General features: G+C 46.1%; 1 protein-coding gene across 5 annotated transcripts in view; it reads right to left on the bottom strand.

Moving 5' to 3' along the window:
- The window catches only part of EYA2 (EYA transcriptional coactivator and phosphatase 2), a 272,105-nt gene that overhangs the window by 213,983 nt on the left and 34,152 nt on the right, over nucleotides 1–23,970 (bottom strand). For 2 of the 5 annotated variants that reach the window (XM_063076199.1, XM_063076229.1), the window contains exon 1: nucleotides 7,162–7,323. The exons of 1 other annotated variant lie outside the window; for it this stretch is intronic. In XM_063076199.1, the coding sequence (XP_062932269.1) occupies nucleotides 7,162–7,193 (32 nt within the window). In that variant the 5' untranslated portion in view covers nucleotides 7,194–7,323. Of the gene's footprint in view, nucleotides 1–7,142; nucleotides 7,324–23,970 lie in introns of those variants that run through there. 2 more of the 5 variants (XM_063076213.1, XM_063076206.1) reach the window with 2 other exon arrangements.

The following is a 23,970-nucleotide window of genomic DNA, read 5'->3' as shown; positions in this document are numbered from 1 at the left end:
GGTTGCCAATCCTGACTGGACAAACACATTCTAGAAAGGGCCACTCGTACTTACAGGGCGATGGGAGCCAGGGTAGGCAACGCTGTGCCAACCTCGGGGAAGTCAAGAGCCAAGACCCAGAGTGTCTGCAAGGCTGAACAAGCCTGGGCCTGGACCAACCAGGGGGGGTCACCTGTCTCCATCCCATGCCAAGAAAAACAGTTCTCCGTGACGAGGAGACACAGTTAGGTCAGACTCAGGAGCTCTGAGGCCAGGGGGCCCTGGCCCAGGCACTGGAGTGGCCGCTGGGGGGCTGTGGCTTTCCAGCACTCTTGGCCTGTGCTCTGGGGTGCCAAGTGTCTCTGATGGCCCCCCTGGGTGTGAAGCTCTAATTTGAGTCCACTATTGGGGGTCAGAGGTGAGGAGAAGGGATTAAGAATTTGAGAGGCCAGAAGAGAAACCAAACCTGGTGTCTTGGCTCCTTTTAAACTGGGCTTCAGTTGCCCAGGAGCGAATTGGCTGTGGGCGTGAACCCAGCCTTGGAGCTTGTCCACTGTTTGACCTTGAGCAGCAGGATCGTGAGCTCACAGTCAGAAAGGGGTTCTCGCCATGGGCCAGGATCAGTTCTGAGTACTCGACACAGAGTTCCTGACAACAAGAGTTAACACAGTCACCACACTCCAGCCAGCCAGGGAGGAAGTGGCAGAGGCAGGTCTGAACCCTGGCAGGTGGGCTGTTCAGTTTCCCAAGTTAGGCGGGTTAGAACCCAGCTCTGCTACTTGCTATAGCAAGTTGGGGAATTGCGGTAACACAAATAACTATCATTCGTGTAGCGCTTACCCAGCGCCGGTCATTTGGTGCTCTAAGTGCGTTTCCCACTAAATGTATTATGGGATCCTCACAGCAACCCTCAGTCTATTATTCATTATTAGCCCCTAAATCCAAACTCAGGTAATTTGGCTTCCGTGTAACTGCTACAGATGTTGGAGAGCCCAGGCTCTGGAGCTGCACTGCCTGGCTGGAATCCCAGCTATGCCCCTTGAGGACAGCTGTGACCTTGGGCAAGTAACCCATCCTCTCTGGGCCTCAGTTTCCTCATCTTTAAAACAGGAATAATAACAGTTCTTACCAATGGGATTGTTGTGAGGATATTAATTGGCAAAGAGGACGTATAAAATAAGAGCCCAATGTCTCTCATGCCTGTGATCCCTGCACCACAGGGAAAGTGACAAGTCTGGGGACCTGGCTCCCCAGGGAGGGGTGGGGGCAAAACCTGAAACTTAACCTTTCAGCCTGTCGGCCTCCTCTTCTTGCAGGAACATGCATCCCTTTGACAGTTCCCCGCATCCTTCTGTGTGCCAGGTGCTACTGGGGTCTCCGTCACCCTGGTGACTGCCTCTGACAGCCTCCTGGGGTGCCTCCCAGCCTCCACTGCCTGCTTCCCCCAAATCTGTTCATGTTTCTGGAACGAGGCTTTTAAACATAAATCTGACCTTGTCAGGCCCCCTCTAAAACCTCTTTAATGGCTCCCCACTGCCTTTGGGCTAAATTCCAAACTTTCACAGGGACTAAAAACAGTGGCTTTCAAATTCTTTGAACGAGACTCACAGTAAGAAACACAATTTACAATGCAGGCCAGTGTACACCTTTATAAAACCTGACATAAAAGTTTAAAAAAGCCACACTGACCTTCTGTGTGATACACTCTGGTATTTTTTATTCTATTCGTCCTGCCATGGCTGGCTGTGACCCACCAAATACATTTCATGACCCACTTATGCATTGAGAACTGCAGCCTGAGCCACATTCATGGGAGAACATTAAGACCAGGACCCGCAGCCCTTCGGCCTCATTCCTCCCTGAAGCCCAAGTTCTGGTCGTGCTGAGCCCGTGTCACTTCCTCTTGCCACTGGGCCTCTGCACTTGCAGCTCCCTCTGCCTGCCTACATACCCCAGGCCCTCTCTGTGCCTTTTTTTTCCCCAAAAGTTCCAATGACTGAGCCCCACTTCAGATGAGCTAAATGAGACACTGCTGGGGGTAAGGCCTGAGCATCAGCATTTAAAAAATGCCCCTGCAAGTATGGAGAACCCCAGGTCTAGCACATCTCCCTCCAGAAGACTGGAGATAATCTAGCATTAGCTTATGTATTTATTTGTTTGTTTGTCTTTCTGCCACTAGAATCCCAGCTGGCACAGGCAGAGACCTGTCAGTTTATTTGCTGCTGTGGTCCCAGGGCTTAGCACAGTGTCTGACACACCGCAGCTGCTCAGTAGTTCTTTGTCAGTGACTGACTGATGTGAGCATCTGCTCTGCACCAGGCCTGTGCTGGGTTCTGGGGAAACAGAGACGGACACAGACATGGCTCTTGCTGCCAGCAAGGATGGGAGAGAAGACCAACTCAGTATGGGTTAGGCAGGCACTGAGATAAGGATTCCAGGGCAAATAGTTTATTTGGGAGGTGATCCTGGGAAACACCAGTAGGGGACTGAAGATGTGAGAGGAGGAAGGAAAGGAACCAGTATAGGGTGTGTCATCAGGCAAGTGACCATTGTGGGCACCTGGTGCTCAATCCTGCTGGCATGCCCTGGGAGCCAGTGCGGAACATACAGCTCAGAGTCATCCTCCAGGGTGCAGGGAGTGAGAGAGTGGGGTATGTATGCACCCACTCCTGTCAGGCATCGGCTGAAGGCTGAAGCCAGAGCACAGAGGCGTGTGTTCCCTGGCATTTCTGACCTGCCATGCAGGCAGGCAGGCAAAGCGGGTTCTCTGGTGGCCAGAGAAGGCCCTCGGGTAAAGGGACTCAGGTGCTGGCAGCTAGCAACCCTCAGTCCAGCTGTACATTGAAGTGGTAAGAGCCGGGAGGAGGGCAGGCTTCTAGCAGCATCTGCTACAGGCATGTAAAGGTGAAATAAGAAGTCGACACCACAAGGTAGGACAGGGGTGAGATGAGGTCAAGGCACTGTGGGGCCGAGAGGAAGCCCTCACCCCCTCTGCCTGAAGGAATCAGGGGAGCTTCATGGAAGAGGTGATATATGATCTCACCACGGATTGCCAGATTTTGTCAGGGATTAAGTAAACTGAGGGAAAAGCATCTTAGATTCCCTTATGTCCCTCTCTCCTCCCCCAGGGCTGAGGAAGGCCCCAACACACCTGTTGACTGGCTCAACTTAAGCCAAACCTCCAAGAAACATGGTGGAGGTGAGAAGTCAGCCTTCTCAGGGCACATTCAGAACACTTCTTTCCAGTAGCTGCTGAAATGCTCACTTGTTTAAACCCTTCAAGACACACTCCTAATTGAACAGGGTGAGGTGGGGGGTCCCACAGCTCAGATGGCGGGATGGTACTCAGGGAAGGCCCTTGGGGCAGGGGTCAGCAAAGGTTTTATGTAAAGAGCAGATAGTAAATATTTTATGCATTGTGGGCCACACCATCTCTGTTGCAATTGCTCAGTACTGTTGCTGAAATGTTAAAGCAGGTACATATAAATGATTGGGATGACCATGTTCCAATAAAACTTTATTTACAAAAACAGGCAGTGGGCCAGATTTGGCCCATGAGACACAGTTTGCCCACCCCTGCACTAGAGCATAGGGCTTAAGATTGGACTACTGGAGCCAGCCACGTGACCTTGGGCAAGCCATGTAACCTCTCTGTGCCTCAGTACCCTCACCCATTAATGGGAATCATAAAGCTTTCTAGTTCACAGGGCTGATGGGAAGATTAAATTAATGCTCATAAAGCACTCCAGATCATTCCTGGCACTCAGTAAATACCTCAGTAAATCTTAGTTGTTTTTATTATCATTATCTGGAATCTCTGACAGTCTTAGATCAAATCCCAGCTGCTCCTCTTACTAGGTGTGTCCCATGTGGTATCCACCTTCCCGGCTGTTGTGGGGTGAAATGAGTGAGAATATGCCACGTGGTTTGTTGTGTGTATAGTAAACGCTCAATAGCCAAAGCCAGTGTTATTATCCCAGATGGAAAAACAAAACAAATCAAACAAACCCCAGGCATGTTCACCCCAGCCCTGAGCACAGGCCTCCTGACCTAACTTGAACCTGGTCAGCGTGGCGAGAGGGGCCCTTTTTAAAGTCATTTTCTCACAGACCTTTCCACTCAACTCCCTTGAGATTTCAGAAGGCAAACTGCCCCCATGGCATTTCTCTGCACTGGGAGCTCCTGTGGACTCCCACGGGAAGGGATGCTTGGAGACGCTGGGAGAGACGAGATGAGCCCTGGATGGCCATCGGGTTCAGTACATGGACTGGGGGGAGGGGAGAGGGAGAAGCTGTACTCTCTGACCCTTCTATACCCCAGGGTGGGAGCAGTCGTGGGGAACGGTGTGTGTGTGCTGGACACTGTGGGAGATGGGGATGGAATGAAGTCCGCAGAGGGACAGTGCCTTGTTATGATCAGCTAAGGCATGACCAGCGATTCTGCACTGTCCCCTACCCCCCTTGCTGCAGGGACATTTGGCAATGTCTGGAAACTTTTCTGGTTGCCACAGTTCTAGAGAGTGGAGGCCAGGGATGCTGCTAAACCAACCCTACTATGCACAGGACAGCCCCCACCCTTGACAAAGAATTGTCCAGCCCCCAAATCTTGATAGTGCCAAGGTGGAACAACTCTGAGCTAAAGGGAAGGATTTTATGTACAAGGTGACAGATGCAAATGCAATTAGAAAGGCCTCTGTGACTCAGTCAGGTCCATCTTTCACATATTTATCCATTGGATATTTATTTCCTGAGCATCTACCATGTGTTGGGTGGTGAGGAATAATCGAGGGTCCTGCGTGAGGCAGTTATCTCTTATTTCTAGAATGCTACCATCTTCATGTTGGTCATCAGTGAAAAATCATGTGCTATGTTCATGGTCCTTTCATAAATATAGAAAACATGGGTTTGCATTCATCAAAAGTCATGAGGTTTTATTGCATGTTTTGTCTCCCTGCCTAACTCATCCCCATGTGGCCAGGAGTTCACTAGAAATTAGGGCATTTTCAGGGCTGGCTCATTCCCTTTCTTTCCTCATCTACCTACTGCTTGGACTCACCTCTGAGGCACTAGAGCAAAGATGAGCTACACAGTGGAAGGGCTCTGGGCCCCTGGCTGACCACAGGGAGGACATCTGTCTACCAGGAACACTGTTATAGGTCTTTACATGAGAAATCAATTGTGATTGTGTTAATCCTGAGACTACAGGAATTATTTGTTACAGCAGCTAGCATTACCTTAACCAATAGACAGTCTATTCATCTGACAGAATTTTATGTAGCTGCTGAAAACAATAAGTAAGGGTTACACCAGTTGTCTTAGAAGCAATTCCATGAATATCATTGAGGGGAAAAAAATAGGATGTTAAGTATGTGAAATATATTATTTCTAAGAAGAATCAGTGGTTATTCCTGCCACCTCTCCCCCCACCCCCAAAAGAAAAACCCAAACCAAACCAAACACCAAATCTAAATATATTCATGTGTCACTTAATGATGGGAATATGTTCTGAGAAGTGTGTCATTAGGAGATTTTGTCTTTGTCTGAACATCATAGAATGTATTTACCCAAACCTACATGGTATAGCCTACCACACACCTAGGCTGTATGGTATAGTATGGCTTCTAGGCTATACACCTGTACAACATATTACTGTACTGAATACTGTAGGCAATTGTAACACAGTGTATTTGTATATGTAAATAGAAAAGGTACTTACAAATACAGTATTATAATGTTATGGGACCACTGTCATATATGAGGTCTGTCATTGACCGAAACGTCACTATGTGGTGCAAGACTGTACATCTGCGTAGGAACACAAAAGTATGGAGAAAATGTGAAAGACAAAAGGTCAAGGATTGCAAACTATGGCCCAAAGGCCAAATCTGGCCCACTGCCTGATATTGTAAATAATGTTTTATTGGAACACAGTCATGCTCTTTTGTTTACATATTGTCCACGGCTATTTTCACGTTATGATGACTGAGTTGAATAGCTGCAATGAAGACTGTATGGCCCGTAAAGCCATAAATATTTACTGTCTGGCTCTTTACTGAAAAATGTTTGCCAATCCCTACACTGGGTATTCAGCATAGGGACTGGTCAGTTAGCTCAGTGGATTCGAGTGTGGTGTTATAACACCAAGGTCAAGGGCTCAGATCCCTGTACTGGCCGGCCGCCAATAAATAAATAAATAAATACATACATAAAACAGTTATTTAAAAAAGGTAAAATAAAGATTACAATACGTCTGCAATGTGAACTACCATCAATAACAAGGTGGATAAGATCTAGATGTAATAACATGAAAAAATGTCCACAATACAAAAGTGGAAAATAGTAAATTGCAGTATATAAAGTCTGATTCCATTTTTGTAAAAAGAAAACTATATGAATTTGTAGGATGACTTGTAAATTTACTAAAACACATCTGCAGGCATATATACCCAACAGTTAATGGTGGTTATGTCAGAAGAGATCCACTTTTTAAAAATGTAATTTAATTTAATTTAACTTTTAAAATTTTACTTCTCAATATACATTGTAGTTGATTCCACAAAAATTCCTTGAACTATTTAAGTCAAGTGAACAGATATGATGTGGGGGGCGGGGAGGAGAGGGGGTGAAGAGGAACGGGTAAAGGGGCATGAAAATCCACTTTTTATTTTACATACTTCAGTGTTATTTTAATATCTTGTAATAAGTACATTGATTACTTTTGCAATTAAAAATAAAACCAACAAAGGAAAAAAAAAGTCACAGGAAACCCAAATCCAGAAGCATATAAAGGTGACTGGAGAGGTTAAATTTGTTGAGAGTGGTTCTTATACCTCTTCAGAATCCCTAAATGCCAGGGCTGAGGCCTGGCTGACACACAGTAGGTGCTCATCAAATGCAGGATGACTGCATGAACAGGTGTGGAAGAAAATGAGTAATGCAGCAAAAGAAAAGAAAAGGAAAAAAACCACCTTCCTCTGTTCCTCCAGCAGGCACCAGGAAATCAGCCCAGGCTGGGCGCGTGCCACGGGGTGTGCTGACGTTCCGCTGTGACCTTTGTGATAACCAAAGGTGCTGTTCACGCCTCTTCCCACCCCCACGGCAAGGCAAATACACACACGTATCTAGGGCAAGTCCCTGCCTAACATGCCCGGCCTGCAGACTCACCCGGCCTCCCCGCACACACCTCGTGGAGAACTTAGTGCTACCAGAACCCATTTCCCCTCCGATCGGTTCACGGTGGAGGTGAACTCACGGCTCAGTTCAAGGCCAAGGATGAGAGCACGAGGGGAGGTGGCTCTGGGTGTTGCTGGCTTTGAGGAGCGACGCACAGGCTCTGTTTCTCCAGTTGCTCACCAGCTCCAAGGAAGGAGCGTCTGTTTCTGCCGCTGCAGTTGTATTTACAGAGGTTGCTCACCAGCGTGGTATGTGTGGAGAGAGGCAGCCTAAAAATCATATTACTGTGTTCCCTCAAAGAGAGCTAGCTGCCAGGAGCCTGTCTGCTACGCAAATCTTTTGTCCATAAACCACAAGTCAAAATGAGTTGGAATTTAGAGAGAAACACAGCTGTGTGGGTTGAGAGATTGCTCCTTTACCGTAAGCTCCTGAATTTACTGATTTCATTTTTCTTAATTGCTCTTCTTCCTTCCTCCCTCTCTCTTTCTCTCCTTCCACAAATATTTATTGAACATTAACTATATGCTGAGCATTGGTCCAGGGTTGGGGGATGGAACATAAACAAAACAAAGTCTCAGCCTTCCTGGAGTTGACGTTCTAGCAGGGGAGACAATGAAAGGGGGGGGCACATGAATATTCATGACAGATGAACCAGGGAAGGCCTCTGGGAGGAGGTGATATTTGAGCAGACACTTAAGCAAGTGACATGGAGGGGAGGCAAGGAAGAGCAACCAGGCAGAGCAGCTTGTGCAAAGGCCGTGAGGTGGAAACGAGCCAGTGTCTGAAGAACAGAAAGAATATCATGGTTGCAATGTGGTGACGGCAATAGGAATAGGAGAGCACATCCGAGAAGTAGCCAGGGCTGGGTCACACAGGGCCTTGTAGGCCCAGATAAGGCTGAGTATAATGGAACTGACTGGAAGGTTTTGAATAGGAGAGTGACATGATTATTCCTAACGAGAGCTTCTTTGTTCTAACTTCTTCATGCAATCCATGCCTATTGAAGGAAATTTAGAAACCACAGAAAAAAAAAAAAAAAGGAAGGGAATATGCCACCCATCATCTTAGTGTCTATGCTGGTGGCTGTTAAATGGGGTGATTTTTACCTCTCAGGGGACACTAGGAATGTCCAGAGACATTTTTGGTTGTCATAACTAGGGGGATGTTGTTACTGGCATCCATTAGGTAGAGACCAGAGACACTGCTAAACATCCTATAATGCACAGCACAGCCCCCCACAACAAAGAATCATTGGACCCCAAATGTCATTACTGCAGAGGTTCATAAGCTCTGTTCTCAGTCAATGTTTCGGGACATTTCCTCTACTCTCAACTTCATCTTTTTTTTTTTTTGGTGGCTGGCCAGTATGGGGCATTCATTCTTTTTTTTTTTTCTTTCTTTTTTAGATTTGGTTTAATATTCAAGAATATGATTCTCCACCGAGATAGATTTTGATGTTACCATATTCATTCTTATATACATTTATTTTTAATGTACGTGAGCTCCTACTTAATATTTTATGCTGATGCTTTCTTTCCATTGAATATGAAAGAAAATAACCATTCCCCAAGATTTTTTAAAGATACTACCTATGATGGTATCACATCCCTCAGGGCTGAGGTACTGTAACTGGGTTAATGTAGTGTGGTGGTTATGGACACAGCTTCTGGCCACCTCTACCAGCTGGATTAACTTGGGGAATCCCTTAGACCTGTGACCCCAGTGTCCCCATGTGTAATGCAGGGTTAACAGAACAACTGCCTCAGAGGGTCGTCATGAAGACTAAATGACCTAGTATATGTAAAGCATCAAACTGGCACATGCTAAGTATTATAGGATCATTTAGCTATTGTGGTTACTTGAGTATCTCCCGTGTGCTTTTTCCAAGTTTTAATACTACAAATATTGTTGTTAAAAATATTTTTCAAAATAGATTTCTAGGACTTCAAACACCGTGTCTCTTATAGTGGGATGACATTTGAAAACTGAACTACAGGAACCAGGCAAAACTGAACCTGGTGAAACACAAACACTGATGAAGTCTCATTTCCTGTGCATTCAGATGTAGTGACTCCTCCTTCACCTTCATTCCCCTGGGGAAATGCCTTAAGTTTTGCATGTTAAAATAACTGGGAATGCCACCTCTTACATAAAACATCCTTAGGAGGCCCTGCTGAGGATGCCCTGGGTGGAGGTCGGGAGGCGACAGTGGGCTGGACACATAGGATTCAGCCCACTCTTTGGGTTCCTGCCCTGCGGAAGAAGAGCTCTGGGTGGAAGGTGGCTGGGAAGGGGACCAAGGCTTTACTTTTCCTTTGCACACTGTCTCTGGGCTCGACAGAAGCTCCAGGGAAATGTCAATCTCCCTGCATTCTGGTGAGTTGTTGCCCACCCCTGCACTGTTAAGCATGGGAACAAGAATACCACCTAGTATGAACACAGAGCTGCACAAAGTAGTTGCTCAACAAACCCTCATTGAATGACTGAATGAGTGGTCAAGGAACACACAGCTCTATATGTTCACCACACTGACTTCTCAGTGGCCATTAAATGAGGCAGCTCCTACTTCACTCAGAGTCAAATGCAAAGAGCCGAGCACGGCCTACAAGACTCTGCATGCTCTGGCCCCTGACTTCTGGACCTCAGCTCTTGCCACTGTCCCCTCCCCTCAAGCTGGCCTCCTCATTGACTCTCCAGCCCCATCTGCCACCGTCCCCTCACTGCCTGCCTGGGGTGCTCCTCTTTTAGACATGCCCCATGGCTCCTCTGGCAGAGAGGCCTCCCCAACCACCCCATCTGAAAGAGACCCCCCCGCCATCCCTGTTCTGCTGTCCTTCATGATTTTTCTCCACAGAAATTCTCCTTCCCTGACCCATTACATATACCTTTGGGTGACTGTTTCATCTTTGTCTTTCCCCTTTGGAAACTAAGATTCATAAAGATAGAGACTTGTTGACTTTCAGCACTAATAGTATTGCCTGGTAAACAGTAGATGCTCAATAAATATTTGTTAAGAGAAATGAAGAAGGAGGGAGGGAGGGAAACTAACAATCTCAGGAAGGTGGCAGAATGGAGAATCCTACAAGAGGCTGCGATGCTTCTGAACTTTTCTCCAGACACCTCTATTATCCCTGTTTTACAAAAGACATTTAGGCTCCAAGAGGTCGAACCAGGCCCATCTGACCCTGAAGCCCACACTCTCACCTGCTATACTCTCCCACGAGGGCCACAGATTAGTAACCGGAGGTCCAGAGAAGGGAAGTCACCTGTACAAGATCCCACAGCCAGTTAGCAGATGAGCTGGAAGGGGATCCGAGTCCTCTGACTCATAAGGGCAGTTGTGGAGAGGAACACAGCCTGGGATGTTGTGGGAACTTCTGTTTAATCCTGGGTGACCAGTAGGTATTCTTCTGATTGTCCAACAGACCCAGGATATAGATCATAACTGGTGTTAGTCAAAGTTCAGCTGCAGAAAGTAAAACCAACTACAGCTAGTATAAGCAGGAAAGGGTTAATTAAGGCTAGTAAATGACTTAGAGAATTACTGGGGAGACTGAGGACACAGACACTGGGATAAGCTACAGGGAATGCCAAAGCTACACCACAGAACTTGTCACAAGAGAGCCACTACACCTTCTGAGACCAGGAAGCTGCTGGTTTTAGAACCACTCCCTGCATGAAGGACAAATCGTGGATACCACTATCAGGAAATCACTGATGCCAGCTTCGTGACCTTATTGCACTTGCCAGAGTCCTCACAAGCAAAGAGGATGCCCGGTGCCCTGTGTCGCAGATGCTATCATGGCCCTGCCCAAATCCCTTTGGCAAGTACCATTTCTAAGAAAACCAGTCCAATTTCCAAATGCCAGCAAGTGCAGTGTTTTGCCTGAGGACTTCCTCTGCATCCACAGTAGGACTGCACTTCATCACCCTATTTAAACTTATGGGCACGTGAGCTTCCTTAACCCAAGAAGAGTTAAAGGAAGTGGTGAGTGTCCCTCTGGACAAACACTTAGAGAGTCACTGTGTGATATTCTGTAGCTCCAGGATCCTCAGACATGGAGCAGGAGCAATAAGTAAATGTCTGTTGACTTAAGTCACTCAAATTTGGGGTTATTTGTTACCACAGCATCATCAAGCTGATCCTGACTGATGTTGATAGAAAACATGAGAGTTTATCACATATAGTAAGGGTATCCTTGAAACTTTCAGTTATGTATGTGTTTTGTGTGGTATGTGAGGGTGGGGGATGTCTGTGTGTATGCAGTTTTCTGGATATCATTACAAGGTTCAATATAAAATACGTTTCTTACTGAGGAACATGGTGAAAAATTGCTTAAAACAGTGTTCTAGAACTTTGGGGAAAACTTAGAGTCTTGACAATAATACCTACAGTATTTGAAAGACTAGATAAAAGAAATCAGGAGAACAGGTTTAAGAAGATTAATTCGGAGGGGCTATTTTTAATGTTCTTCATGTACATGAAAAAAAGACTATTTTTCAGCCAGCCATCCTCCAACTCTGTAGGGCTGGGGTCAGCAAACATTTCCTGAAAAAGGCTAGATAGTATTTTACTAGGTAGTAAATATTTTAGGCTTTGGGGGCCACAACTACGCAACTCTGTGGTAGAGGAAAAGCAGCCATAGACAATACACAAGTGAATGGGCATGACTGTGTTCCAATAAAACTTTATATACAAAATAGGCAACTGGCCAAAATACAGGGCCTCAGTTTGCCAAGCCCCGCTCTAGGGGGTCAAACAAAAAAGAAGCAACAGGCAATAAGAAGGACTTACATTTTAGATCTATGGAAGATCTAAAAGGAAGATCCTATTAGAAGGACAAAATCCCATTATGTACAATGGGAGTCAGTAAACTATGGACCATGGGCCAAATTCTGGCTGCTGTCTATTTTTGCAAATAAAGTTTTATTCATTTATGTACTGTCTATGGCTGCTTTCACATGATGACAGCAGAGTTGAGTAGTTACGACAGAGACCATCTGGGCCAAAAGCCTAAAATATTTACTATCTGGGTCTTTACAGAAAATGTTGGCTGGCCCCTGACCTACATGGCCTCTTGCTCATGTGCAGGCTCGAGTTCAAACAATGGTGTTTAGGGGCTTAGGGTGAACCCAGGGCCATAACCAGAAACACCCTTAGAACAACAAGAGAGCCCCAAGCAGAATGATATTTTTAATAAATAGGGCAAAAGCTAAAAAAAGAATCAAAGTAACCTCTGGCCCTGCACCCTGGAGAGATTTTGACCACAGTGATGCTTAAGAAATGAGTTCACAGCTCAGACGTGCTCCATAAATGTTAAAATAACAAGAACAATAAATAGTAATAAAACAGAAAGCCATGCATCCCGTCTCCATGGCAAGACCTCCCAGGGTTTGCAGCATAGAAGTAGGGAGGAGGCAGCCATGTCACTGATGGCCAGTCTTGAGAGAGGTTCTGATGGCACTGCAGGGACCCAATGGCTGAGGTCTAGAGGAGGAAGAAGTTCAAATACAAGCAGGCACTGGAAGAGAATAACGTGGGCCATTGAGGCTCTAACTTCCACCAAGAAAGGGGACCCAGATCCTGAGGTCAACACTTATTCTCAAGACCCTCAAAGAGTGCTTAGGGTCTCTGTGCCAGACCCACCTGAGTTCCATGTCAGTCCTCGTCCCAAGCACACATGATTCCCAGTGCCATTCTGCAAGCCAAACTGAGCCAGCTCAGTGTCTTCTGCACTGAGCCCTCACCAAGCCCACTGTCAACAGCTCATGGGTTGGGTGGGTTGTCCAGAATCTCCACCCTCTGCAGCAAAGTGCCATGGAAGGTTTGAAAAGCTAACCCAAGCCCCAAATCATCCTATCAAGAGGTTGTTACAAAAGCTGACTAGGCAGATAGGAGTAACGATGCATTCCCTTCCTGCAACACACCCAGCAGGGCCCAGCAGGCCGCAGAGGTGAAAGGCAGATCCCGTCCAAAATCATCAAATACCCTAACGATGACTGTAGGCGAGTCCTGAAAAGTCTAAACAAACCCCAGCTTCCCAAGTCTCCAAAGAGCCCTGGAGAGTGTAGATTACGGTAACAGCATTCACAGCAGCTTGTATTTCTGCAGGGCTCCGAGGGTTTAGCAAATGCCACGTCGCATGTCTGTGGGAATTCAGCAGGCGTCAGGCAGAAGAATTCCCTTTTACAGGACAGAAACACTGAGGTATAGGAGAGGTTGCGCAGCTCCCCGAGACCTTAGAATTGGTTAAAAACAGGGAGCTTGAGCTTTCTAAAAATCCATTAGACAGTCATTGAGTGTCTGACCATGCTGGCTCGATGTGGCAAACTCTAAAATAGCACTTTCAAAATGCCAGGCACTGTTCCGATCATTTTCTATAGAAGTTCTCATTTAACTCACAATACCCCTATGATGCAGGTACTATAATTACTCCCATTCTACAGATGAGGAAACTGAGGTTTCAAGAGGCTAAGGCCACCCAGATAGAGGAGGGACCTTCCTACTGCTGACTGCAGGGGGCATGTTCTTTTTAAAGAGCCAAATGAATTGCCAGGAGGTGGTGGATGTAGCATCCTCACCTTTTATGCTCCTCTCCTTTTCCATCTGGTCCCTCTTCTCAGTATACAGAAGGCAGGGATGAGGTAAGATTCGAGACATGCACAGAGCAAACATTTTCGGAGCACTAAGTACATGCCAGGTCCTACTGAGAACGTCACAGCAAAAAGCTTATTGAGTCTTTCCAACAGTACTGTGGAGCAGATACTATTTTCTCCCGTCTCAGAGATGAGGGTGTTCCGGTTGAGAAAGTCCCTGCAGATGCAGTGCCACCAGCTGCTTGCCGTGCAGTGCCAGCGCCAACACACTCGGCATCTTCCTCCTCCTCCCCAACTCCTCATCCCGACACTCTGAACAGGCCCCGCACCCTTCCTGCCCAGGTGAGGAAGCCCAGGCTGCAATGGCCCTGAAGCCAGTGCAGTCCTTACAAACCTGCCATGGAGCCTGAGATGCCCAGCACTGGAAGGGACCTTTGGGCATCCCGTCCCCAACTCCATCCCTTGGCCTGAGGGCTGGATCAAGTCTCCTGTCACAGGAGCCTAGGGATGGGACCCTTCCTGCTTGGCCCCATGGACCACAACACGCCCTCCTTTCCCAGAGGAACAGGGCACACACTTGCCTCCCTCTGTCTCAGCCATTCCTGCGGCTCCCCAGAGCCAGCCAGAGGGGACAGGCCAGGAGGAGGATCTCAGTCAAGCTGGAGCCGCTTAGGGTCCAGTGTTGGGCGGCTCCGAGCTAACCCCGGGAGCCTTCAGCATCCACCCTGCTTGTTTTTGGCTCAAGTCAAATCCCTGCAGTTGAGAGAAAAGGCGTCTTTTTAATGAGAAAGAAAGAGAGAGAGAGGGAGGGAGAGAAACAGAAAGAGAGAGAGGGGGCAGGAAAAGATAAAAATAAAATGTGGGAGGGCTGCAAGCCGTGGAGAGCTTCTTTCACAGAACAGCATTTTGATGAATCACACACAAATGGGGCGACAACACGTGGATTAAGTTTCCCTTAAAATTCTTACAGCTTTGGAACTTAACGAGGCGGGGACACCGGCGGGCTTCCTGTGTACTCTTCGCTGCCATCCTCTTTGTTTGGGTAAGTGTCATGCTTGAAATCCTTCAGGGAGAAAATGGTTTGAATTGGAAGAAATACATGCCGAGCACAGGAGAGCCAGCCTCCCGGGCAAACCTTCCTGCCCGAATCCCAGATCTGAGATCCCCTGTGCCCCCTCGTTGTCATTCATTCAACAGCCAACAACAGTTCCCAGGGCCCAGGGAAGGCCATGCCCCGGGCCAGCAGGCACTTTGGTGTATTTTTCTCATCAGCTCTCCCTGGCTAGCCTGTGAGGTATATATCTTCTCTCCATGCTGAGAGAAGCTGTTCACTTAGTCATTCGACACACACGAGTGCTTACTGTTTTCTGGCACCATGTTAAAGCCAGTATTCTACGTCAGCATTTCTACTGATGCTGTGGACACCATGGCTGGATAACTCTTTGTTGTGGGGACTGTCCTGTGCATTGCAGGATGTTTAGCATATCTCTGGCCTCGCCCCACTAGATGCCTGTAGCACACCTCCCCTCTAGCTGTGACAACCAAAAATGTCTGTGGATGTTGTCAAATGTCCCCCAGGGGACAAAGTTGTCCCAGTTGTGAGCCACTGCCCCAACTAACTGGATTAAATCAGGGAATCCTCCCTGGGAGGAGGTCTATTGGCATCCTCACTTTACAGATGAGGGGACCCAGCTTGGAGAGGATCAGTAGCTTGCCTTGCCCAAGGCCACACAGCTAGTGTCAGAGAGGGGGACACAAACCCAGGGAGTCTCACTCCAGCCCGGGTGTGTAACTCCTCCCAAGCTTGACCACATGGGTAAATATCTTTGAGGCTGCACAGCTGGTTGCTGAGGGCCTTTGAGGTGTTTCCTTTTGGGGTTGGGTTCATGCACAACACAACTACATGAAAACTGTCCCCAAATGTCAGTGGACCCATACCCCAGCCCTTATCTCTTCTCTAAGAGGTCTTTCTGTTACCAAATAGTGCCTTTCCTTAGAGTGCCCACTGCCCCCCCCTTGGCCAGGAGCATTGGTAATAGAAAGAATGTTAATAAAAGCCTAGTAACAAGCACTTTGTGATTGACAAGCACTTTCATAATGCTGAGAACTGCCTATCATGTACTCACCACTTGCTGAGCTCCAAGGCTTTTACTGTATTTCATCTAATCCTCAGGACAAGCCTTTGAGGTAAGGTATGAGCATCTCCATGATACAATGAGGAAACTGAGGCACTGAGAGGAGAGGTAACTTGCCCAGGGCTCACAGTGGGTAGGTGGCAGAGCCTGCACTCAACCACTGTGCTAAACTGCTTCTCTTAATCGTGTTTACTGAAGTCTGGGCACTTTACACATAGTAATGCATTTAATTTCTCACAATAGCCCTAGCAGATACATATTATCATCCCCCTATTTTACAGATTTAGAAGTGAGCCCCAGAAAGATTAAGGAGGCTGCTCATGGCTTTACAGCTAAGGAGGTGTAGAATAAGGATTTGACTTAGGAGTTTGGTTCTGTCGTTGGTAACCTGCATCATCTCATCAAATCCTTCCAGCTCCTCTGTGTAGTGGGGCTGTGCCCATTTTACAGAAGAGATACACGAGAGAGTGGGTGACTTGCCTGAGGTCAGAAGCTCTCAGGGGCAAAGCTAGGATTTGAACATGTGTCTGTGAGATTCCAAGGCACAGCTCTTCCCGCTGCACCATCCAGCATGCAGGTCTTCTTGGTGGTGTCCCGAGGAGTCAACACACCTTCACAGCCAGCAGGCTTGGGGCTTTGAAACACGGGACGTCTTATGCAACTCCCCCTGCTTATTTTGCAGTTGTTTCCGCATTTATACTAAAGCAGAAAGGCAGAAATGGCACTTCCAGGTGGTGAGACAGATGGCAAATCAGGAGGCTGAGGAGCCGGCAGACAAACCTTTCACCCCAGGGTCACTGACTCTGCTCCACAGGTCACCCGTGGCCAGCAGACACCGTCCCCCTCAACAGCTGTTGGGGTCTTGCCCATGAGAGGCCTGGGGGTACTCAGGCCTGGTCAGCAGGAGACAGCTGGCCACAGCCCCCAGTGCCACCAGCTCCCTGGAGCTCTCCCCACCCATCCCTCAGCCGGCCTGTAGCCTTGCCCTCCCAGAGTCCCTTGCTTGGGCCTGGCCACCCTCACGGAACAAAGCATTTTACCCCTCAGCGTCAAGGGGCCCAGAGACCCAGGTCTGCGTCCTGGCTAGATGGATGACCTCTGTGCCTTTTCTTATACACCCTTATCGTTTGAGTTTTGTATCCTCCCATACTGTGTGGCCTCAGTCATTGCTGCTGTTTCACTATCACTTATTTTTTATTAGCAATAGTGGTATTAACAGAGTGGTTAAGAATGTGGGCTCTGGATCCAGACACGCAGGGTCTGAATCAGGGCTCTCCACTTAAGACCAAAGCAATCCTGAGCAAATGATTTAAGCTCCCTGTGCTTCTGTGTCCTCATCTGTACAACTGTTCAGCATGATACTGACCTCAAGGGCAGGTAGGACTATCGTACGATCTGCCATGTGAAAAGCACTTACAGCCACACCTGGCACATAGTCACTGTTCAGTAAGTGTTAGCTGTTACTATCATTAACCTGTGTTTCTGACATTCTGTGTAGGAAGCTCTCCTCTATTTATTGACAGTCATGCGTCGCTTAATGACGGATACGTCCTCAGACATGCGTCGTTAGGCGATTTTGTCATTGTGAACATCATAGAGTGTACTTATACAAACCTAGATGGTAAAGTCCACTACACACCTAGGCTCTATGGTATGGCCTATGGCTCGTAGGCTACACACCAGTACAGCACGTTACTGCACTGAACACTGTAGGCAATTGTAACATAGTGGTATTTGTGCATATAAACATATCTGAGCCTAGAAAGGTATAGTAAAAATATGGTATAAAAGATAAAAAATGGTCCACCTATACAGGGCAGTTATGCAATGGAGCTTGCAGGACTGGAAGCTGCTCTGGGTGAGTCAGCGAGTGAGTGGCGAGAGAATGCGAAGGCCTAGGACGTTACTGTGTGCTACTGCAGAGTTTATAACACTGTATGTGTAGGCTACACTAAATTTATTAAGAAATAAAGTAATTGGGCTATGATGTTATGACAGTTACGACATCACTGCATGATAGGAATTTTTAGCTTCATTGTAATCTTATGGGACCATCGTCATATTTGCTGTCTTGTCACTGACTGAAACGCCATTATGTGGTGCATGACTTTATCCATATTTTAAAATTTGGGTGAATTTTTCAAAGGCCAGATCAAGCCTTTCTTCCTCCAAGAAGATTTGTGAGATACCCAGGTGGGCATATTATACTTCTTATGTATCTCTGCAAAGTCTTTGGACAATCTGGGGCTCACAGACGGTCCTTCATCCAATAATTATTGAGCACTTACTACATACCCAATACTTTCTCTATGCTTAACGTGCCTTATCTTATTATACTCTCTCAGCTGTATGTTTTAATAATACACTCATTTTATGGATGAGGAAACTGAGGCTTAGAGAGGTTAAATGACTTATCCAAGGTCACAGCAACAGTAAGTGGCATAGCTGGAACTTGATGAACTTCCAGGGGATGATCAAACCCATCATGGAGGGTAAGAGGGCTAGAGTTTTTGCTGCACCATCTCTCAGACTGTTATAAATAGAGGGCAGAAAACAAGGAACCCTAATTCCTAAGAATATCAGTTCTGCTTTCCCCTAGCAAGTTTCTGCTGCGAACAAATTAGTTACTGTGCTAAGCTTGCAGTAAATCACACTCCTTCTCTAGAAAATGCGTGTATTAGTCAGGATCCTTTCTGTTGCAAATAGGAAACTGAGCTCAAATTGTTTTAAATAAAGAAGGGAACTCATTGACTCACATTACTGGAAACCTTTGGCGGAGTTAGCTTCAGATGTTGCTTGATCAAGAGGTTGAAAAAATAAAGTCATCACCTCTCTCTCTCTCTCTGTTTTGTTTTCTTCCCTGTCGGCCTCATTCTCAGACAGCCTCTCCCACAAGCTGTTGACAAGGATGGCTCCCAGAGCATTCGACCTGACCCCTACCAGCTCTTTATCCCTAGTGGTAGGATAGTACCTTTTTTTCTAATAGTACCAGCTAAAATCCAGGAGTTATTCTGATTGTCCCAGCTTGGGTCATGTGCCCATCTCCGAACCAATCACTGTCACCAGGGTGGTGCTTTGCACTTATTGGCTGGATCTCAGCCATAGGCCCACGTGTGGCTGGGGGATTGGGATCAGTCCCTCCTATGGGACCCCATGGTATTCTGTATGCTCCCTTGTTAGCAGCGGCATTATCACAGCAAACAGTAAGTCCTTACATGACTGTCTGTTCTCCCAGAGGGTGGTACAGGACAGCAATTAAAAAGGCAGACTCAACAATGTCACCTATGCAATATTCCCAGCAAAAATGTTCACCCTGAATAATCATGAAGCAACATCAAATACACCCAGATTGAAAACATTCTGCAAAATAACAGGCCTGGATTCTTCGAAAAATACCAATGTTTTGAAAGACAAAACACACACAAACAAAAACAACTAAGGAACTGTCCCAGATTAAAAAAGACTAAAGAGACACAACCAGTAAACAGCACACAGGGTTCTAGGCCAGATCCTACATTAAAGAAAAAAACTGAAAAAAAGGGCACTATTGAGATAATTGGGGAAATTTGAATATGGAGTTAAGTGTTAGTAGTTGAAGTTGAATCAATCCATTTCTGTTGCTTATAACAGAATACCTGAAACTGTGTAATTTATAAAGAAATGAAATTTATTTCTTATAGTTTTGGAGGCTGGGAAGTCCATGGTCCAGGAGACACATCTGAGAGCTTTCTCCTGGGTGGGAACTCTCTCTACAGGGTCCCATGGTGACCAGGGTGTCACATGACGAGAATGGGCTAAGCAAGAGAGAGCTAACTTGCTCACTCGCTCTCTTTATAAAACCATCAGAACCAAGCCCATTACTCCATGAATGGATCAGTTCATTGACGAGGGCACAGTCCTCACAATCTAATCACCTCTTAAAGGCCCCATCTTTCAAATGCCATAATTAGATTTCTTATCCTCTTAACATTTTTACAATGGAGAGCAAGTTTCTAATACACGAACTTTTGGGGGACACATTTGACCAATAGCAGTGGCACAGTATTAATAATGAATGCCCTGAGTGAGATAATAGTATAGGGGTTTTGCAGGAGAATGTCCTTGTTCTTAGGAGTGGTAACCAGCATCCAAGCTGCCCCAGTGATCTCTGCTTCCTAGTTTCCACGCCCCTGTGTAGTCCCTTCCCACTCTGTACCAGGGTTGGTCTGTGTGATCAATAAAATATGGCAGAAGAGATGATGTGTTATTTCTGAGATTAGGTTATAAAAGACTGTAGTTTCCATCTTGGCTTCTCTTTCTCTCTCTCTCATCATTCACTTTGAGAAAAGCCAGCTGACATGTAATGAGCAGCCCTAAAAAGAGGCCCATGCAGAGAGGAACTGAGACCTCCAGCAACAGCCACATGTGGGAGCTCATTCATGCCAGACACGAACCCAGCCCTAGCTGACACCTTGGTCACAGCCTCATCAGAGACCCTGAGCAGAGCATCCAGCTCAGTGGCTCCTAGATTCCTGTCCCACAGCAACTATGATATAATAAATATTTGTTTTTCAAGCCATTAAATGTTGGGGTGATTTGTTATGCAGCAATAGACTACACATGCTGAAGTATTTAGGGGGGAAGAATCAGGGTGTCTGCAAGTAACTTCAAATGGTTCTGCAAAACTTTACAGAGAAAGAGAGTGACAAAGCAAATGCAGCAAACTTGCAACAACTGCGTTTTTGTGAGTCCACATAACAGGTGTATGACGTTCATCATCACTCATTGTACTATACTGGTAAGTTTTTGTAGGTCTGATATTTTCTAAATAAAAAGACTTTGGAGTCATGCTGCCTGGGTTTGAATCTGGACTTTACTTACCAACAGTGTGCCTTTGGGGTTACTTAACCTCTCTGTGCCTCGGTTTCTGCATCTCTATAATGGGGATGAAAATAGCACCTATCTTCTAGGATTGTGGCAATGATTAAATGAATTCATGTACTTAAATTCATAGCTCTTAAACCAGAGCATGGCTCCCCGGAAGAGTCAGCTTTTCTACATCACGCGCACTGTGAACCCTCTGAGCCTGGCACAGAGAGCTGCAAATAGTAAGTCCACAGGAAATATTTGGAGAATGAATGAATGAGTTTTCTAACCACTGGTTCGAAGGCTTCTCTCGGTTTTGAAGAGTTCCTCTGTTAGCTAATGTGGCCAGAAAAATCTCTCAGGAATTCAAGAATTCTGAATTGCTTTGCTGGAAGCATGTCTTGAAAGGTTAGATTAAAAAAGGAAAAAAAAAAAAAAAAAAAAATCAAGGCATGATGAAATATGTGCACTGGACTCCCAAGCCAGAAAACCAAGAAGAAACAGACAATTACAGATTTCTATTGCAAAGAACAGGGGCCACTCTCTAGACTGGCTTTTCTGTGTGCCAGGCAGAACATTGTCACCAATCCTGAAAGAAAAGTCTGTATAAGGTAATGGTAACTGATCCTTACCAAGTCTGTCCACTGTCCCAAGCTCTGTTCCAACTGCATTACATCTAGTAATTCGTTTAATCCTTACATCAACCCTAGAAACTAGTACTGTTACTCTTTCCATTGTACAGACCAGGCACAGAGAAGTGAAACTTGCTTAATATCACACAGCTTAGAAAGTTGTAATCTCAGGCAGTCTCAGATCAAATCCTTGTAAATTAAAAATGTGTAACGATTATAAACTCCTATTCTCCATGAAGATCCTCTCAGAGATTCGTGTACATGAGTTCAACCCCAATGCCCCAACCAGCAGAGATTTTTTTTTTCCTTCTGAAATGTAAGCTAGATACGTTTGTACTTTTAATATACACACAGGATTTATTACTTTGCAATCAAACGGCTCCAGAGCAGTGTTTTTTTCTTCACCCAGAAAGATTGTCATAAATTAAAACGGCTCCCCATTCCGGTCGGCACTTAGCAGGGCCACTTAAGATCACTTTGGACTTTGCCCTCAACTGACCTTTCCAAACCACTTTCCAGGCATCACTGTTTCCGGGACCCAAGCAGGGTTGATCACAAGAGCTTTGCTCTTGTAAATGGAGCCACAAAGTATTCCAGGCACTGTGAGGGATGTGGGTGGAGAAATCCCCAAGTCACAAAACCAAAACGCCAGATGGAGTCACATTCTAGGAGCTACAGAACAGTCAGGGGAAGTGGGGGACACCCCTCTTGTCATCCCGGGAGAAGTGGGTCAGGGAGAGGAGCCAGCCTCCTTCTCCTGTCCTGCTTTGAGAGGGCTTTGGGCAGTTTTCCTCAACTGATATCGTTTCACTACACCCAGGGAGCAATATTTAATATCCATGTGTTCTGGGAGAAAGGCACTGCCTTTACAGGAGGAAATTGTGGCCCTTTTGTCCCCCAAACCAAATGCCATCTTTTTCCCTCAAAGTATCTGATAGGATAATGATGATGATACTGATAATAGCCACCATTTAATAAGCCCTTCATCTCAATTTTCACTGTCATCCTTACTCATTAATAATATACTACTACTAAATAATAATATTAATTAATTATATTAAATAATGATATCAATTATATTACAATATAATGTAATCTATATTATATTAATATAATATATTACAGCATAATATTATAAATTAAAAATAAATAATATTTATTTATTTGACATTTATTGAGAACTTACTATGTGCCAGGAACACTTCTGGGTACTTAACATGATTTTTTAAACTCATATACTAGCCCTGTAAGCAGGTACTAGTATTAGCCCCATTTTCACATGAGAATTCTGAGGCACAGGAGGTAATGTCATTTGCCCAAGGTCACATGGCCACTGTGGGGTTTACCACTCCACTAAGGTACATGGTATCATGGTCACCGTTTTCCAAGAAAGGAAGACGAGTATCAGGAGGTGCCATGCCTGAAAGACAGTCATGGTAGTAATAGTAATTAACAACACTGTCATTTATTGAGTACTTCTTAAATGCCAGGCACTGAGCCAAGCACTTTGTGAGCACTGTCCCATTTAATCCTCATGACAACTCCATGAGGTAGGTGCCGTCACAAAGCCATTTAATAGAGGAGACTGAGGCCAAGAGAGGTGAGGCAAGTCACACAGCTGGTACACGGGCAGCAAGGATTAAAATCTAGGCTGAGTAATTCTGTTAGTGGCAGCCTATGCAAACAGGTGCTACAAAGTTGTTCCCAGCAGGCTGCCCTGATGAGACATCAAACAAGAGCCTGGAAATCTGCTTCTGGCACTCACTCTACATAGCAAAGGTTTGGCTTTGAATAGAGCTGATGCAGGTGAAATGTGCTCCACCGCCCAGCCAAGTCTTATCCTCTCCTGCACCAGCCACCTCTCTACCTCCAGACTTAGCATCTCCAGTCTAGTCTCCTGTCCACTGCCCTAGGATATCATTAGAATATAATCATGGAATCTGTTTATTCACATAGTAGGTGCTCAGTAAATATGTGCTGGATGAATGAATAAATTCTAAAACACAAACCAGATCATAGCCCTTTCCTCTTTGAATCACTTGACATTCAAGGACTTTGGTCGTCTGGCCTCCACTCAATTCTCCAACCTTGCCCACCTACACATCTCCTGGCCCAACTCCGTGTCACGTCATGTTTCCTAAACATGTCATTTTATGCCTCTGGGTCTTTGCTCACGCTGTTCCCTCTGCCTATGATTCCCTCCCCCAATTCCAGTTCCCCCGTCCCACCTGATGAGCTCCCATTCAGTCCACACAATCAGGAACTAAGGAACTGTCTTCTTTATGAATCTAGTGGACACCTGTTGTCTGTACCTGCTCAGCATCCATCTCTTCTCTAAAGCATCCCGACTTTCTCTTGGAGAACCACTTCTACCTCATCCTCCATCCATATCCTCCTGGGGGAGCTGATCACCCCCAAGTCCAACAGAGCTGTTTATGAAGGGATAAGCACATGCCTCAAGCCTGGCCAATCAGAGTCTTGCATCATCCCTGGACCACTGCAATTGGTTCAGGGATAGACACATGTCCCAAGCCTGGCCAATCAGAGACTTGCATCATCTCTGGCCATTGTGATTGGTACGGGGATGGGCAAATGACCCAACTGGATCAG

This window comes from Cynocephalus volans, chromosome 1 (genome assembly GCF_027409185.1).
Source record: "Cynocephalus volans isolate mCynVol1 chromosome 1, mCynVol1.pri, whole genome shotgun sequence".
NCBI classification, from domain to species: domain Eukaryota; kingdom Metazoa; phylum Chordata; class Mammalia; order Dermoptera; family Cynocephalidae; genus Cynocephalus; species Cynocephalus volans.
This window is presented reverse-complemented; position numbering and strand designations above follow the sequence as displayed.